The sequence below is a fragment of the Meles meles genome, chromosome 7 (genome assembly GCF_922984935.1).
Source record: "Meles meles chromosome 7, mMelMel3.1 paternal haplotype, whole genome shotgun sequence".
NCBI lineage: Eukaryota > Metazoa > Chordata > Mammalia > Carnivora > Mustelidae > Meles > Meles meles.
This window is the reverse complement of record NC_060072.1, coordinates 86,496,472-86,514,608: the sequence shown is the minus strand read 5'-3', so window position 1 is coordinate 86,514,608 and position 18,137 is coordinate 86,496,472. Positions and strand designations below refer to the sequence as shown.

At 38.2% G+C, this 18,137-nt stretch overlaps 1 protein-coding gene across 1 annotated transcript in view; it reads left to right on the top strand.

Annotated features, from left to right (window-relative positions):
• The first annotated feature begins 207 nt into the window (after positions 1-207).
• The window catches only part of CCNT1 (cyclin T1), a 33,839-nt gene continuing 15,909 nt past the window's right edge, over positions 208-18,137 (top strand). Inside the window, exons 1-6 of the mRNA XM_046013836.1 lie at positions 208-467; positions 2,192-2,273; positions 9,478-9,606; positions 13,435-13,495; positions 15,015-15,077; positions 16,563-16,608. Coding sequence (XP_045869792.1) covers positions 307-467; positions 2,192-2,273; positions 9,478-9,606; positions 13,435-13,495; positions 15,015-15,077; positions 16,563-16,608 — 542 coding nt within the window. The 5' untranslated portion in view covers positions 208-306. The remainder of the gene's footprint in view (positions 468-2,191; positions 2,274-9,477; positions 9,607-13,434; positions 13,496-15,014; positions 15,078-16,562; positions 16,609-18,137) is intronic.

Genomic DNA, 18,137 nt, shown 5'->3' with positions numbered 1-18,137 from the left:
GAGCGAGAACTTCTACCCCCACCCTACCTCCCAAGGGTCACATGACTGGCGCCTGCGTCCTAGACTCATGGTCTTTCCTGGTCGCCTACTGGCTGTTAACTGGGCTACAGTTTGTCGCGAGGTCCATTCCGGAAATAGACTCTTTAACTAGCCCTCCTTTGCGGAAGCCTGTCACAACCTAGCTGTCCACATTTTAGCGGAAGTTCGTCACGTCGCGGTTGCCCCCGCACAGCGGATGTGTGTCGCCGCTTAGGTGACGCTGGGAAGTGCTTGCAGCCTCCGCCGCTGCCTTCTGGTTGAAGCACTATGGAGGGAGATAGGAAGAACAACAACAAACGGTGGTATTTTACTCGAGAACAACTGGAAAATAGCCCATCCCGTCGTTTTGGCCTGGACCCAGATAAAGAACTTTCTAATCGCCAGCAGGCGGCCAATCTGCTCCAGGACATGGGACAACGTCTTAACGTGTATCCTTGCGGCCTAGGCCTCCGGCCTTGGAGTCAGACCCGCCTTGCTAGGGTTTCAAGGCCTCAGGCTCTGTCAGGGACGGAAGAGAGAGGAGGTGGGCAGGGGCTGAATGTCTAGGTGGGAGAGCCTCCGATGGGGTGGGCTGAAGTTCAGTGTTGCGCCAGGGAAGCGAGGCGGAGTTAATTTCCCGCTCGCTCACCAGTGCCACCAGCGTTGCTGGGAATTCGTATCCTTCGCAGCTTTGTGTTTTACCCAATCGTTCCTAGTCTCCTTTCGTTGTGTTCTGGTCTCCTGGTCTGGTGACTTAGAGATTGTACTTTTTTGCTGTTCCCCAGGGGGTTTGGTGGAGGTTTCACTGTTGATGGCTACCTTTTGAACTTAGTGTGTAAAGACAGTTTTGAGAAATTCAGGACCTGTAGGTCTTAACAAGAGAGGGTGGCCTAGAATTAATGTTCCAGCTATGGTTCAAAATCCGTTCCTTCCACTTACAAGCTGTTCAAGAAACCTGTCAAATTCTTGGTTTTCTTGTCTATAAAATGGAGTGATAACTCTTGCATGTAGTTTCTATACCTAAGAAAATGCCTGGCACTCATGTTCAGATGGTAGCTACCGTAAAACTTAAAGAATTTCAGAGGAAGGAAGGATGTCAGTTTCTGTTTGTAAGGATATGGACCCAGGGATCTAATGTTTTAAAAAACCGTTTACAGAATGTTGAGTTTTTAACTTACTCAGAGTTCTGATGTGTACTTGTTTTCTTTATATTTCAAAGATCAGTTAATTTAGTGATTTTTTCCCCCTTCAAGTATTTTTGTCAGAAAATATGCTCACTTTGTAGCAGAGAAAGCTTATATAGTTATAAAGTTCTTTCCACTTTGGAAATGAAAAATTATTTCTGGGTGAAGCTCCTATTACAGTGTGTGGCTGGCTGTAATGTTGTACCTTAAAGTTGTGCCTACCTCAAAGGAGGTGTCCTATTTATTGAGGATATTTGATTTGTTTCCTAAGCATTTGGTCAGTACTAAGTTAAATTTCCTGTTTGAAATTCTGTTTTAGTACATCTAGCCCTTTTTTATGTGTGTGTTGTTATTAAGGTTGTTGACATCTTGGGACCACAACTTCTGCCCTGAATAACTCACATTGTCTCTGAGGGCTTTAGAAGTAAGGCATTTAAAATTTTGTCAGTGAATGAGTATCAAATCATTTCAAAGTGTTTCTTCTCCCAGGAATCACCACATGAGAAGGCTTAGTTGCCACACACAAGGGGGACTGAAAACTTAATTTTTGGAGCTTAGAAAGTGAGTAGATAGTAGAGACATACCTAGGGGCCAGATCAGGGAGGGTGTTATGAGTCATGTGAAGAGATATCCTGAGCTAATGGATCATCACAGCAGGATTTTCAGGAGACAAGTGACAGGTTTGGGTCTACATAAATTTTTTATATTCCTTGATCCACACATGCCAAGAAGCTTGGTTGTTCATCAGTTCAGCAGATTTACATACTGAATACCGGTTGTGGGTAAGGCATTATGTTAAGCGTCAGTTGGTGGTTAATAATTTGGTGAAAGGAAACAGATTTGCTCTTTAATTTGGAAAATTAAGTATGATTTTCATTTAGAACCGTGTCCTATGCTTAACTGCAAGGTCCTTTTGGGAGGATATATAGGTTGTATTTTTGTAGGTTGTTCTGCCTGCCTGTTTTGGGGCCTTAACTTTAACATTTTAGCTCTCAATTGACTATCAACACTGCTATAGTATACATGCATCGATTCTACATGATTCAGTCTTTTACACAGTTCCATCGAAATGTAAGTATTATTAGTATTTTGTATAGCGTAATCATTTTGTGATCGATTCCAGCAGCTTCCTGTGTGTGGGGGGTGAGGAGGTTGATCTGTGTTGCTGAACTGGGATTTGAAATTTAGAGAATAGGATTGATCACTTTCATTGTGTGTCACACTGAATCCAGTCTTCCAGTTTTTCAGTAAACTGTTTGGTTAGTTATTTGGTAGGTTTAGTGCTTCCTTAGGATAGATGGATTCTCTAATAAAGAAATAGATTATTGACCACTACCATTTTTGGGTTGGGAGAGGAGCATTAAAGGGGAGATGATGCTTAATTTAAGTGTAATTTTTGAAGTGGTAAATAGTAATGTAGCCACAGGAAAACAAGTGAATGTAAGTGATTTAGATTTTCTAAAAATCTTTGATAGAATTGCAATCAGTGAATGGGTGCAGAGGGAAAACACATTATGTGATAATGGGGGCGACTTTAAAGACAGGAAGAAGAAAATAATAGTAATAAAGGGATTTTTTTTTTTTTCCTGGACAGAATTTGTAAATAGTGCTATTTTCAGTTTTGATACCTGAAATGGTCCTATTTAATATTATTATAAATGACTTTGAAGCGAGTACATAGTGATATACCGGTTGCAGGTAAGACTATATATGTTTAAATCACAAGGTAATAGGGCTAAACTTGATGAATACTTCAGATGCGTCTGTGAGTCAAATATTTCTTCCCTTTTTTTTTTTTTTAAAAGAAAGGTTATGTTTTGAAGAATAGTGTTTTAAGACTTACCCTTAGGATGATAGGCTTTGAGCTCTTTTTTTAAAAAAATTTATTTATTTATTTATTTGACAGAGAAAGATCACAATTAGGCAGAGAGGCAGGCAGAGAGAGGAGGGAAGCAGGCTCCCGGCTGAGCAAAGAGTCCGATGCGGGGCACGATCCCAGGACCCTGAGATCATGACCTGAGCTGAAGGCAGCGGCTTAACTCACTGAGCCACCCAGGCGCCCCGGAGCTCTTTTTTTTTTAATGCCATGGAAAGAGAATCTGTGAAGCTAGATAGTGCTCTTGTAATATAAGTTGGCATACTCAGTATTGGGAGTAACTGTACTGGAAACCCTTTGGATCTGTGGATTAAGTATTCCCAATTTTTATCCAGTCAGCTTGGCTTTCTCCTACCAGTAGACCTCTTACCTCCAGCCATGCCCTACCTCTGATTGCAAGAAGCAAGTTTATTACGACAGAGAAAAGCATTTAATGAGGATATCTGTCTGATAGCTCTATAATAGAAGGTAGTGGATAAAGAATGAAATTTGAGGAGGAAGTCCATAGCTGTTTTGCCAATTCTGAATGTTTCTCTTGTTTTCCCTTTTATAATCGTAACGCTTTGAAATCCAGGATGAAATACATCTCAAATCAGTTTGTCCGCTTTATGCACACGTATATTATATACTTCTGCTTATATCTTTTCAGTTATATTTTTCCTTGTTTCCTGTGTATTAAGCTTAGCAAGGACAGAGACTCACTTTTCTGTGTATCCTCCGAAGCACCTTCAGTAAACTTGAATGAATGAATGAATGAATGAATGAACTGGTAATTAATAAATAGAGATTCCAGTGGATGACATGACCTTTTCCAAAATACAGTGACTTTTAAAATTTGGGATTGTTGATCCTCTTTAGAGAATTGATTTTAGGCACATTCTGGAATTAACAGATCAAAAATACCACCCTTTAATATCTTAGTTTTAAGACGTGATAAATCCAAGTTCAAATTTGGGAGGACTTAATACATTGGTGTAGCATTGATATTTGTCCTTTCAAGCTCCTGTGCGTTTTTCATGTTATTTTTTTTTCATTATAAAGGTAATAAATGCTTACCGTAAAAATTAATATGGAAATGTATAATGTAGAAAGTGAAAGATCCTCTGTAATCCCACCCTCCAGGGTTAACCATTGATAAATGTTTTGTCATATAGTGTCTTGGGCATTTTTGTGTGTAAATACCTAGTATTTATGTAATTCTATTAAAAAATAATTTCTGACTATACTACTATTATGTGAATTGCCTTTATTAGTTAACAGTATGTATCGGATATCTTTTCATAGTGGTTTTTCATTATAGTTGACCTTTGAACGAGGTAGGGGTTGGGGTACCTACCTCTACACAGTTGAAAATCCACATGTAATTCTTGATTCCCCAGAAAGTTAACTAGCAGAAGCCTTACCAATAACACAATTAACACGTATTTTGTATGTTATATGTATCATATACCGTATCCTTACAAAAAAATCGGCTGGAGAAAAGAAAATATTAAGAAAATCATGAGGAAGACAAAATACAGTTATACTACTGTATTGTATTTATAGAGAAAAATCTGCATGTGAGTGGACCGACACAGTTCAAACCAGTGTTGTTCAAGTGTTAGCTTTATTTTATTTTTTTAATGTGTGTTAGCTGTATTTTAAATGGCCACATAGTATTTCTTTGTATTGTTACCATTTATTTCACCTCCATACTGGTGGATATTTGGGTTGTTTGTAGTTTAGTAATTATAGATAATGTTATATAACATTGATACATATATTATGTGACTTACATGATTGTTTTAATATAAATTCCTAGAGGTAAAATTACTGTGTCCACAGGGCTGCATTTAAAAAATTTTTGTCCTGTCAATTTGCCTTACTGAAAGATTTTATCAGTATACATTGTTTTGTTGTGTCAGTTTGCCTTATTGAAAGATTATATCAGTATACATTGTTTCCAGCAGTGTGAGAGATGGTCCTTGTCTCTGCATCCTCACAAATAACATATTTATTACATCAGGAAATAGTAAGTTTTAACTAGTTGTGTGCTTGGGATACAGCGGTGAACAAGATAGAGGGCATCCTAAATTATTTTCTTAATTTACATTTTTTTTCAATTAGTGAAGTCAAGCTTCTTAAACCTATTTAGGTCATTATTCTTATGAAATTGAAAAATTGACTTAAAAATTGACTTGATTCTCTTTGCTCCTCTTTTATTCTGATTTTCTTATTTATACGAGCTCCCATATATTAGAGCTGTATGTCATATGTTGTGAATACTTTCCTCATTTTGTTCTGTTTCTTTGTTCATAGTGTTTTGAAGCCTAGAACTCTTGCCTTTAAAAACTTTTAAAAAATTTTTTGTTGAGTTATAACGGTAAAGCACAAAAATCTGAAATGTGCAACTTCATTACTTTTTGCATTAATATTATTATTATTGTATGTATATGTAGCCACCACTCAGATGAAGATAAAACGTATTTCCAGCACTCTGGAGGATAGAGAACTTGTCTTTCAGTGGAAATAAATTTTATTTCTGTAGTGGACATGATTAAATGATTAATTTTCATTTAATTTTTGGCATTGTATTACTCTTTTTGAGAAGAAATTTAACCTCATGAATTTAATTTCTAAATGTACTGTCTTAAATGTTTTCAAATGAGGGAGTGTAATATTAATGGTGAGCAACTTGGTGTGTTTATGTAATATTTCATATATTATGAAATTGGGTGCTGTATTTTAATACCTAACAGATTTAATTGGGTGTATTTTATTCTGGTTAGCTTATCCTTAAGGGGTAAAGCTTAGTGGTTAAGAGAATGGGCTCTGGAGTCAGACATGTCTGTCTAGGTTTGGATTTTGTGAACTGCTTACTAGATATAGCTTTGGGTAAGTTACCATAGGCCTCAGTTTTCTCATCTCTTTGGAGTCAGTAATAGTGCCTGTCTCCTAGAGTACTTAACAAGATTTATTTGTTTATTAGAGAGGTCGCTAGTGGGGGAGGGGCAGAAGGAGAGGGAGAATCTCAAGTAGACTCTTCATTGAGTGCAAAGCCCAGGAGTCCCAACTTTGGGGCTTGATCCCAGGGTCCTGAGATCATGACCTGAGCTGAAATCAACAGTTGGACACTTAACCAACTGAGCCACCCAGACACCCCCGTGATTCTTATATATATACACGTGTGTGTGTATATATATACATATATAAAAAAGATTTTATTTATTTGCTTGACATAGATGACAAGTAAGCAGAGAGGCAGGCAGAGAAAGAGAGGGGGAAGCAAGCTCCCTGCCAAGCAGAGAGCCGGATGCGGGGCTCGATCCCAGGGCCCCAGGACCATGACCTGAGCTGAAGGCAGAGGCTTTAACCCACTGAGTCACCTAGATACCCCAACCTGTACATGATGAATAAATACTAGGTGGCATTTTTATTCTTTTAAAATGGAGAAAATCTTAGATTCTAACCTGGTATAAGAATTCCTCTTAGAAATTTCCTTTGATAGGAACATGCTTTAGTAAACTGGCTTGGTAAGTGATTCCATGAGGAGCAATGAGTATTTACATGGTTCTGCAAAAATTAGACTGAAATTTACCTCTTGCAGTCTTCCATTTAATGAGTTGTTACCTTGCCTTCTTAGCCATTGTTTGTACACCATATTTTAGTTTGTGCCTTTTTTTTTTTTTTAAAGATTTTATTTTATTTATTTGACAGAGAGATCACAAGTAGGCAGAGAGACAAGCAGAGAGAGAAGGGGGGAAGCTGGCTCCCTGCTAAGCAGAGAGCCCGATGTGGGGCTCGATCCCAGGACCCTGGGATCATGACCTGAGCCGAAGGCAGAGGCTTTAACCCACTGAGCCACCCAGGCGCCCCAGTTTGTGCCTTTTGAATATATTGTTAGTTCCTTGAAGACAAAGTTGTAGGCTAAAAATCTTAGTGTTGTCTTTAAGTAGTTCTTTTCCTTTCTGCTTTTTCCAATCAGTTAAAAAGTCTTGTTAATTTTTAGTGTTAGCTGTTTTTTCTGTATATAGTCATCATAAAATTGAAAGAGAGAGAGGGGCGCCTGGGTGGCCTCAGGTGGTTAAGCGTGTGCCTTTGGCTCAGTTCATGATCCCAGGGTCCTGGGACAGAGTCCTGAGCTAGGCTCCCTGCCTGCTTCTCACTCTCCCTCTTCCTGCTGCTCCTCCCGCTTGTGCTCGCTCTCTCTCTGGCAAATAAATAAATAAAAATCTTTTTTTTTTTTTTTAAACAGAGAATAAAAGAGGAAATGATGATATTCCTGTAGCTAACTGCTCAGAGAGAATCCTGTTGACATTTCAGAATTTTGCACACAAATACATATACAAAGATTTAGTGAAGCCCTGTTAATTTTCTAAAATCATGCCTGCAGTCCCCCCCCTCCCCGTTTTTCTACTGCTAATGCCTACTCTAAACTTTATTTCTTAATGCCTGGATTACTAATTTTTTTTCTTTTTTAAAATTAACTTTTAATGAGTTTCATTCTTTCCTCCTTTTTTTTTTTTTTTTAAAGATTTTATTTATTTGACAGAGATCACAAGCAGGCAGAGAGGCAGGCAGAGAGAGGAAGGGAAGCAGGCTCCCCGCTGAGCAGAGAGCCCGACATGGGGCTCGATCCCAGGACTCTGAGATCATGACCTGAGCTGAAGGCAGTGGCTTAACCCACTGAGCCACCCAGGCACCCCATTCTTTTTTTTTTTTTTTTTAATATTTTATTTATTTGACAGAGAGAGAGGTCACAAGGCTCATGACCTAAACCACTGAGCCACCCAGGCGCCCCCAGGCGCCCCATTCTTTCCTCATTTTAGTCCTCCCTAGGACTGGTTACGTCTGTCTGTCTGACCTTCCTTCCTTTATTAAATATTTTATTTATTTGAGAGTGCGTGTTTTTTAAGATTTTATTTATTTATTTAACAGAGAGAGACACAGCGAGAAAGGGAACACAGGCAGGGGGAGTGGGAGAGGGAGAAGCAGGCTCCCTGCTGAGCAGGGAGCCCGATGTGGGGCTCGATCCCAGGACCCTGGGATCATGATCTGAGTCAAAAGCAGATAGATGACTGAGCCACCCAGGCGCCCCTCAATTTAGTATGCTCTGATTACTCACATCTTGTTTGTGCCTATCTTCCTCTGGTTCTGCTTTGTTTATCCTGAGGTCTAGCAGTATATATGGAGTTTGCTGCTTAAAACTGCAACAAACATGAAGGAAGAGAATTATTGCTGTGAATTGGATTTGTGGATAAAAATCTCTTCCAGCAAAATAGCAGATAGCAGCAAGGATATAAAGAAGTACTAGAATGCCTGTCAGTTCTACTCTGTAAAGTGAAATAGATATTTAAATTATAGAAAATTATTTATCATATTTCTTTGACTCCTGGTTCTTGCCATTGCCATCTTTGATTCATTGAAATATTCTTAAGATTCAGTAGAACTTCTTCTGAGATTTCTCAGATCCCTATCAGGCTACATTTATGTAATACTGCTCTAATCTGTTAACATTGTTTTGTGACTGAATTTGTTGTTTACTTGTGTATTGGCTTGAGATTTTTTTTTTCCCTGTGTGCCTTTGTATAACATCTTCAATATAACACTATTTTAAAATTCCCTTTTATAAGATTTGTGCTCCCTCCATATATAAGTATACTTGAGATAATTCACATACAATAAAATATATCCATTTAAAGTCTACAGTACGCTGAGTTTTTGTTGTTGTTTTAAAAGATTTTATTTCTTTTAGAGAGACTGCACATGAGCAGGGGGAGAAGCAGAGGGGGAGGGAAAGGCGGGGTGGGGGGAAGAAAATCAAGTCAACTTCTTGCTGAGAATGGAGGTGGACATAGGGCTCGATCCCATGACCCTGAGATCATGACCTGAGCCAAAACCAGGAGTTGGACACTTAACCAACTGAGCCATCCAGGTGCCCCAATTCACTGGTTGTTAATATATTCACCAAGTTATGCAGCCATCACCATGGTCTAATTCCACAAAATTTACATTGCCCCAGAAAGAAACTTCTTATGCATTCGTGGTCACTCCCATTTTCCTATTGTAGCCCCTGGCGATCACTAATCTATTTTCAATTTGCCCCTTGAAAAAAAGTATATAGAGGGTTATGATATAAGCTTAAAAAACTTCATTTTAAATAGAAAACCAACTATTTAAATCTAGTCGTTTCTCACATAGATTGCTTCCAACGAGAGTATGTTGAAGGGTTGATTTTTGGGAGTGGGTGGATGTAGATTAACAGATACGAGAGGGGATGGCATTTTAAGGAGAAAGGGCATTACTGAGAAGTGGTGACGTTGGGGCAAGCAGGGAATTTAGTTTGAGACTTAGGTCTTTTTTAGATCTACCTTGATCTAGGAATAAATAATGAATGTAATTTATTTTCTTTCCATCCAGTCTGTGGCTCCAGCGGCCTTATTTCTAGCAGCTAAAGTAGAGGAGCAACCAAAAAAATTGGAACACGTCATCAAGGTAGCACATGCTTGTCTCCATCCACAGGAATCACTTCCTGATACTAGGAGTGAGGTAGGGGATTCATTACACATATCTGTTTTTCTTTATTTATTTTGATGTTAGCTTAGTTTTGTAACTTTGATTTACTTAAGTCTGAGTGGGGGCTGTTGAATTTTTAGTTTTTATTTTTCCTTTACAAAAAACATCAGAAACTATGGCAGAAGTTAATTGTATTCATATAGTTAAATTGGAAAATACAGAAAAACAAAGAAGAAAATGTATCACCTAGGTATAATTTGGACCATGGATATGTAAGTGATCATTATTATTTCTCAGTGCTTTTCTATGAATAGCTACACACATATGTCTTTTCCACTTATTATAATGTAAATATTTTCCCATTTTATTCTCCCTTTTCTGTCTCGCTCTCTTTTTTTTTTTTTTAAAGATTTTTAAAATTTCTTTGACACACAGAGGTCACAAGTAGACAGAGAGGCAGGCAGAGAGAGAGAGGAGGAAGCAGGCTCCCCGCTGAGGAGAGAGCCCAATGTGGGGCTCGATCCGAGGACCCTGGGATCATGACCTGAGCGGAAGGCAGAGGCTTTAACCCACTGAGCCACCCAGGCACCCCCCCCCCTTTTTTTTTTAAAGATTTTAATTATTTGAAAGAGCCCATGAGCTGGGTGGGGCAGAGGGACAAGCAGAGCCCCTACTCGGTGGGAAGCCAGATGTGGGGGCTTTATACCAGGATCCTGAGATCATGACATGAGCCAAAGTCAGACCCTTAACCGACTGAGCCACCCAAGCATCCCATGAATAATATTCTTACCAATAAATTTTTGTTACAGACTCTTCAGAAAAATGAGTCCTGTCTTTTTAATTTATTTTTATTTTTTTATTTTTACTTTTAAAGAAATTACAGAAGTTACATATGCTTGTTAAAGACAGCCCAAACATTCAACAATCATTTGTAGTAAAAGTTAAAGCTCATCTCCCCTCCTCCTGGGAGGATACTGCTGATTATAATTTCAGTATATGTTCTGTCAACCTCTGTCCTGTGCATGTACACATAGCTTTTTTTCCTTCCATCCTTCCTTGACTTTCTTAAAGAAGGGAAATTCTGTCCTGGCTTTTAAGTCTGTTGTTGGGGAGTGATGAGTTGTGAGAAATTTTGAGGTCTGACATTTGTGTTGAAACTGTGGATTTCTGTTACTAGATTATTTAAGTCTCTTACGATGGATGCATGAGTCATCTTTTATCAAATAGATAAATTTACATGTTCTCATTATATTGGAGAAAGTGGTTCTTGGGGGGGTGGTTTTATTTGTTTGCTTGTTTTTTATAGATTTATTTATTTGAGAAGAGAATGCAGGAAGGGGCAGGAGAGAATCTCAAGCGGACTTCGTGCAGAGCATGGATTCCCACAACCCTGAGATCATAAGCTGACCTGATATCACAAGTCAGACACTTAACCAGCTGAGCCACCCAGTTGCCCCTTTATTTTGATAATAGCCCCTAATTATGTGAATTGTTTCCCATATCAGGGGTTTTTTTTAAAGATTTTATTTATTTATTTGACAGAGAGAGAGATCACAAGCAGGCAGAGAGTCAGGCAGAGAGAGAGAGGGAAGCAGGCTCCCCGCTGAGCAGAGAGCCCGATGTGGGGCTCGATCCGAGGACCCTGAGATAATGACCCAAGCTGAAGGCAGCAGCTTAATCCACTGAGCCACCCAGGAGCCACGCCGCCCTTTTTTTTTTTTTAAAGATTTTACCATCGCAGGGTTTTGATTGCCCTTCGTTTTCTCTTGGGTACAGCAGTAGCTCTTGTTGAGAGTTGCTGCCCTGAATTTTTATTTTGGTTTTAGAGTAGTAAATGCCCTGGTCCTTAGGACTGACCAAATGAAATAAAATTTTGTTTTAACAGAATAAAACAAAAAATAATTTACTTTTTTCCCTCTAAGGTATATTTATGTAATTTCTCACCTGAGTTTCTATTCCTTGTGAAATGGGGTATCTTAGAGGAGGATATTTTCTTCACTATATGGAAAGCAGTACTAGCATAATTTAAGTCCTTATTGGACTTGATTCAAGATCATAAAGCTAGGTGGAAAGTTCACTACACTATAGATCTAACTCCTGCCCCAAGTGTCATTCTCTGTCCTAGAGTTCTAGACCAGTGCTGTCCAATAGACATATAGAGGGAGTCATGTAGAGTCATGTATAATTAAAAATTTTTAACTTTTCATTGAACTTCATTTAAAATCTTCATTAGAAATAAAATCTTCATATAAAAGAAGGTGAAATTGGGGCGCCTGGGTGGCTCAGTGGGTTAAAGCCTCTGCCTTCGGCTCGGGTCATGGTCTCAGGGTCCTGGGATTGAGCCCCATATCGGGCTCTCCACTCAGTGGGGAGCCTGCTTCCCCCCTCTCTCTCTGCCTGCCTCTCTGCCTACTCGTGATCTCTCTCTGTGTGTCAAATAAATAAAAATCTTAAAAAAAAAAAAAAAAGAAGAAGGTGAAATTGGGGCACCTGGGTGGCTTAGTCTGTTAAGGGTCTGCCTTCGGCTCAGGTCGTGATTCCAGAATCCTGGGATCAAGCTCTGCATCAGACTCCCCACTCAGTGGGGAGCCTGCTTCTCCCTCTCTTTGCCCTTCCACCCCTGTTCATGCTCACTCTCCCGTGCTCTGTCTTTCTCAAATAAATAAAATCTTTAAAAAAAACAAAATGAAAGATGAGATTATGATATTTTATATTAATATATTTTATTTAATCCCATTTCAGCATAAAATCAGTATTAAAACGTTAATGAGGTCATTTACAATATTTTCTATTTTTTATTTTTTATTTTTATTTTTATTTTTTAAAAAGATTTTATTTATTTATTTGTCAGAGGGAGAGCGAGAAAGCGAGCACAGGAAGGCAGAGGCAGAGGGAGAAGCAGGCTCCCTGCTGAGCAAGGAGCCTGATGTGGGACTTGATCCCAGGACTCTGGGATCATGACCTGAGCCAAAGGCAGCTGCTTAACCAACTGAGCCACCCAGGCTTCCCTACAATATTTTTTAATTAAGTCTTCAAAACTTGGTGTATATATATATATATATATATATATATATATATATATTTTTTTTTTTTTTTTTTTTTTATTTACTTATTGGAGAGCACATGGGTGGAGGAGAAACAGAGGGAGAGGGAAAAGCAGACTTCACACTGAGTGGGGAGTCAGATGCGGGGCTTGATCCCTGGACGCTGGAATCACGACCTGAGCCAAAGGCAGACACTTAACCGACTGAACAACACAGGCACCCCAGTTTAGCATAAATTCTACTGGACATCTCAATTTAGACGAGCTACATTTAGGTGCTCAGTAGCCATATGTTGACAATGGCTGCAGTATTGACTGGTACAAATCTGAGATAAATTTTTTTTGTTGTTGTTTATTCCCTTTTTCTTTGAACTCTTCTGATTCTTAGAAATCTAGCATTAGCTGGGAGGTTTTGTCAGGAGTCAGATGTTTGAGATTGCCTACAGTACCGTAGGAAGGGTCTACAGTGTATTTTGATGATGTTGAAAAAAGATGTATGTATCTTTAATTATCTTGTGTCTGCACCACATGACTTTAAAACCTAAAATGTTAGTCTTGAAATGAACCAACTTTCTGGTGCCTTTTCTGTAGCTAATTATGAATGAAGTGTTATTTCTCAGTATACCACTTTTTTTCTTCAAAGAGGAAAAGGTGTGCTAAATATAGAGATAAGGATTGTATTTCAGTACCTAGGCTACCTCCTCACTTCATGCCTGCCTTTTGTTGTGTTGGTTTTCCTGGAAGGAGTTGTTAGAATTGTTTACACTTTATATATTGTGCCTTTTTGGGAAATAATTTATTTGTCTTCTCACCTACAGGCTTACCTGCAACAAGTTCAAGATCTGGTGATACTAGAAAGCATAATTTTGCAGACTTTAGGTAAATTTACTTTTCTTTAAAATAGTAAATATAAGTAATGCAAAATTTAAAAATTTACAGAATAGGAAACAGAAAGAATATCTCTACTAAAGGTTTTTGCAAATTATAGAGGTTGTGGAATGTGGTTTAACCCTGCTATCCTTCGGAATAGCAGTTAACAGGGTTTTTAAAAATTCTGTGTTCATAATTTGCTTTGGAAGGTTTGTCAGTTTTTAACTTTATGATAAATAATGGCAAAAACTAATGAACTTATGGATTTTTATGATCTGTTTGTCATTATATTTAAATGACAGTATTTATTTTTCAAATTGGTAAAAGTTTTTTTTTTTTCTAAAGAGGTCATGTAGTTTGATTTTTTTTTTAGATTTATTTTTTTATTTATTTAAAAGATTTTATTTGAGGAAGAGAGAGTGAGGGGGATAGCATGACTGGGGTGAGAAGCAGAAGGAGAAGCAGACTCCCTGCTGAGCAGGGAGCCTGATGTGGGACTCCAGGATCCATGACCTGAGCATAGGCAGATAGATATCTAATCGATTGAGCCATCCAGGTGCCCCTAGATTTATTTATCTTAGAGAGAGAACAAGCACACATGTTTGTGCAGCTGCGTGGAGGGAGGGGCAGAGGGAGAGAATCTTCACACATACTCCCTACCCTGGGGCTCCATGTGGGGCGACGTGGGGCTTGATCTCACAACCCATGAGATCATGACTTGAGCTGAAACCAAGAGCTGGATGCTCAATGGACTGAGCACTAGGCACACCTCTAATCAGTGTTTAGAGCAGCAGAGCAGGGGTGGAGAAATTTCAGCTCTAGTGGTTGATGGGCAACCTTGATGATTATCTGTTACTGTTTTTATCAGAGATACGACCTTTAAAAGTTTAGCACATTTGGAAAATAAGGAATTTTTTCCTAGTTTTTTTTTTGCTAGGGGGCTATTTTTCTCTTCTCTGGGTAAGGGATGAGTTCATGAGTTGTGTTGAAAAGTTACTGGTACACCTGTATGTTATTGCATGTCTGTACACACAATTCTTTAAGGCTTATCTCTCTCTCTCTCTCTTAAAGCATCTGTGCTGCCAAAGTGAGCACTCAAAGCTTATCTCTGAAGTTAGTTTCTATTAACTTGCTTCGTACTTTAAATTATCTTCAAAGTAATTATGTTGTAGGGGACAATGATCTTCTGATGGAGTATATTTTTATTAATACTTTAATGTGGAAGCCAGTAGGATCTAATTTGCATGAATCATTTGTCCATTGAGAATAATTTTCTGTTTAGAGATTATTGGTTCCTCAGGGACCTTGAGACTGCGTTAGGTTTATTATTTAGTTCAAAATATGGTCGTCTTTGAAGATAATGTGTCTTAGAAAAAAGTGTGCTGTATGTGTTGTGTGACCCTCTTAGACTCTGCACAGTAATTACGGGAGAGGGAAATAAAGGAGGCTTTTAATGATGACTCAGATAAAAGAAATATAAAATGTCTCCAGTATCTTTAGCTTTTTAACCAAAGTACTTTTTTTTTAGGCTTTGAACTAACAATTGATCACCCACATACACATGTGGTAAAGTGCACTCAACTGGTTCGAGGTAAGGAATCCCAGCTTGAAATGGCTGTCTTAAATTGTTTTACCATGTAATGGCTATGATTTATTTATGGTGGACAAATACATAACTCAGCTGTTATGGCTAGAAGTTAAATTGAAAGGGTTACCTGGCTTAAATCAAAATGAGTGTTTCTAACTTGGGGTTTTTCTCCTGGGTTCTTAAAGTTAAAGAGAATTAGATCTTGAGGATATTTGTCAGAACTTGGAACAGATTTCATAAAGTCAAATGACAAGTATCTAATAGCAGTTTAAGGATACTTTGGGAGTGGTGATCTTAATGTGATTCTAGGATTGATGGCCCTAGACAGCCTTTTACAAGCCACCCAGAGGATCTAGAATTTATTTGACTTATCTCAGTGATTGACAAAGCCTTGGAAAGACTTTTTTATTCTGATTTAAACCTTAGTAGCTGTAATTGCATGAAACCTTGTTCCTCTTAGTTTAAATAGTAGTATCAACATATAGACACTTGTGCATTGAAATGCCTTATACTTTTGTAGATGAAACTGATAACTGGCCTTATTTTATATTTTGCTAATGTGTGCTTCATTTGTAAATTTCCAGTTTTCCTAAGTTCTTTGTATTTAGAACACAGTAGAGGGTTTACATTGAGCAAGGAAAAACAAAGGTAGATATATCTGATATTGAAAAAACTAAGTTTTTTTTTTTTTTTTAAATATTTTATTTATTTGACAGAGAGAAATCACAACTAGGCAGAGAGGCGGCAGAGACAGGAGGAAGCAGGCTCCCTGCGGAGCAGAGAGCCCATGTGGGGCTCAATCCCAGGACCCTGGGATCATGACCCGAGCCGAAGGCAGAGGCTTTAACCTACTGAGCCACCCAGGCACCCCTGAAAAAACTAAGTTTTAAGGAAAATTAAAATTTACTTTATTATCCAGAGCAGTTTTTTGGGGAAGGGGGCTTGTGTTTTTTTCCCCCCCTCTTTATTATGGTATATCAAGTAATTTATGTTATTTGATGATTTGGGGTCTGAATCACAGGCTACTCAATTTAAAAAAAAATTTTTTTAAGCACAGATCACTTTTCCCAAATATACAGAGGTCTTCTGGATTCTGATCTTGCCTCCAAATTAGTTCATCTTCTAGTTCAATAAACTCTTGATCAGAATTTCTAGGTTACCTGTTAAAAATGCATGTTTTCTTCTCTAAACATACTGAGTCACACTCTAGGAAGGATGTCCAGGAATTGTATTTGAAACAGGTACTCCAGATACTTGGTGTGCAGTGTAAAGCTTGAGTTCCTAGGCCTGGAAGCAGTATAGTTATTATAATTAAAAGTTGCTGATTTGACCTTTTTTGTAGAATGTTAAACATCAGGTGGTCAGGGACCATGTCTGCCTTATTCGTTATTATGTTCTCTACTTGGAAATATTAAATGCTCACTAAGTAATTGAGACCAAATGGAACTAATAATTTTTCCCTGTCTCACCCCCCCTTTTTTTTTTTAGCAAGCAAGGACTTAGCACAGACTTCTTACTTCATGGCAACCAACAGGTTTATATTTTAATATTTTTCCCTTCTATTTTTGGGATAGGGCTTGTCACTTTATGATGAGTATATGGAAAGATATCAGGTCTAGCACTTAGTAAACTAGAACCCAAAGACCCAGGATAGATCTTTGCTACAGTGTATTACAGACAATTCTCTGGTAAATATTTATTTTTCTGTATAGTTTCCATATTTTACCTTAAATTTCCATGGTGCTTTTTAATATGCTAAGGTGATGCAATTATGTAGTACTTATTGTTTGAAATCCTACCTGATTCTGCATGTCTTCCTTTACTTTAAAATATCCAAGAGCAGGGGCGCCTGGCTGCTCAGTTGGGAGAGCATGTGACTTGATCTCAGGGTCACGAGTTTGAGCCCCATGTTGGGTGTGGAGAGTACTTAAATCTAAAACAAAAAAATAAAAAAAATCCCAAGAGCATAGTCCTTGTTAGTTAGTTCTTGTTAGTTAGTCTTATTAGTTCTTGTTAGTTAGGTAAACTTGGGGTTGATCGTGACTGAGAATCTAATTTGGAAGATTCTGCAATACTTACAGTATTTATTTATTTATTTTAAAGATTTTATTTATTAGAGAGAATGTGCACGTGTGTGTGACTGAGTGCACACAAGCAGGAGGAGGTGTGGAGGGTGAGGGAGAGAGAGAGCCTCCCTGCTGAGTGGGGAGCCAGACACCTGGTTCTATCCTAGGACTCTTAAGATCATGACCTGAGCCAAAGTCAGATGCTTAACCAACTGAGCCACTCAGGTTTCCCAGTAATTATGGTGTTTAAAAAACTTCCTTTTCCTTCCCCATTGCCAGATAAATGTGCATGTATATGTGTAAAGAGTTTTTTCTTTCTTCTTTTTTTTTTTAAGTTTTTTCTTTCTTCTTTCCTTTTTAAGACAAAAATTAATACATAATTTGTATTACCAAATTACTTAATAATTCTCGTCTCCAATTGATTGTGGAAATCAAAGATACTTCTGTTGACTGTCATTTCATTTTTATAGCCTGATAGGAGAAATTTTTGAAGTAAATCACCAGTTAAACATATTCACAGTTGAGAGAGTGATAGTCTATTCATTATTTTAGTTTATTATATTTTTATTTTTTAATTTTAATTTAGTTAACATATGCTATATTAATTTCAGCAGTAGAATTTAGTGTTTCATCAGTTGCATATAACACCCAGTGGTCATCATATCACGTGCCCTCCTAAATGTCCATCTCTAATTACCCCTCTATTATTTTTAATTGACCAGACCTGTGGTTGGCAAGAGATGAGATAATTTTTCTCTTTTTTTTTTTTTTTTTTTTTTTTAAATTTTATTTATTTGACAGAGAGAGATCACAAGTAGATAGAGAGGCAGGCAGAGAGAGAGAGAGGGAAGCAGGCCCCTGCTGAGCAGAGAGCCCGATGCGGGACTCGATCCCAGGATCCCGAGATCATGACCTGAGCCGAAGGCAGCGGCTTAACCCACTGAGCCACCCAGGCGCCCCAGATGAGATAATTTTAAGGGGGTTTTAAGTATTTGAT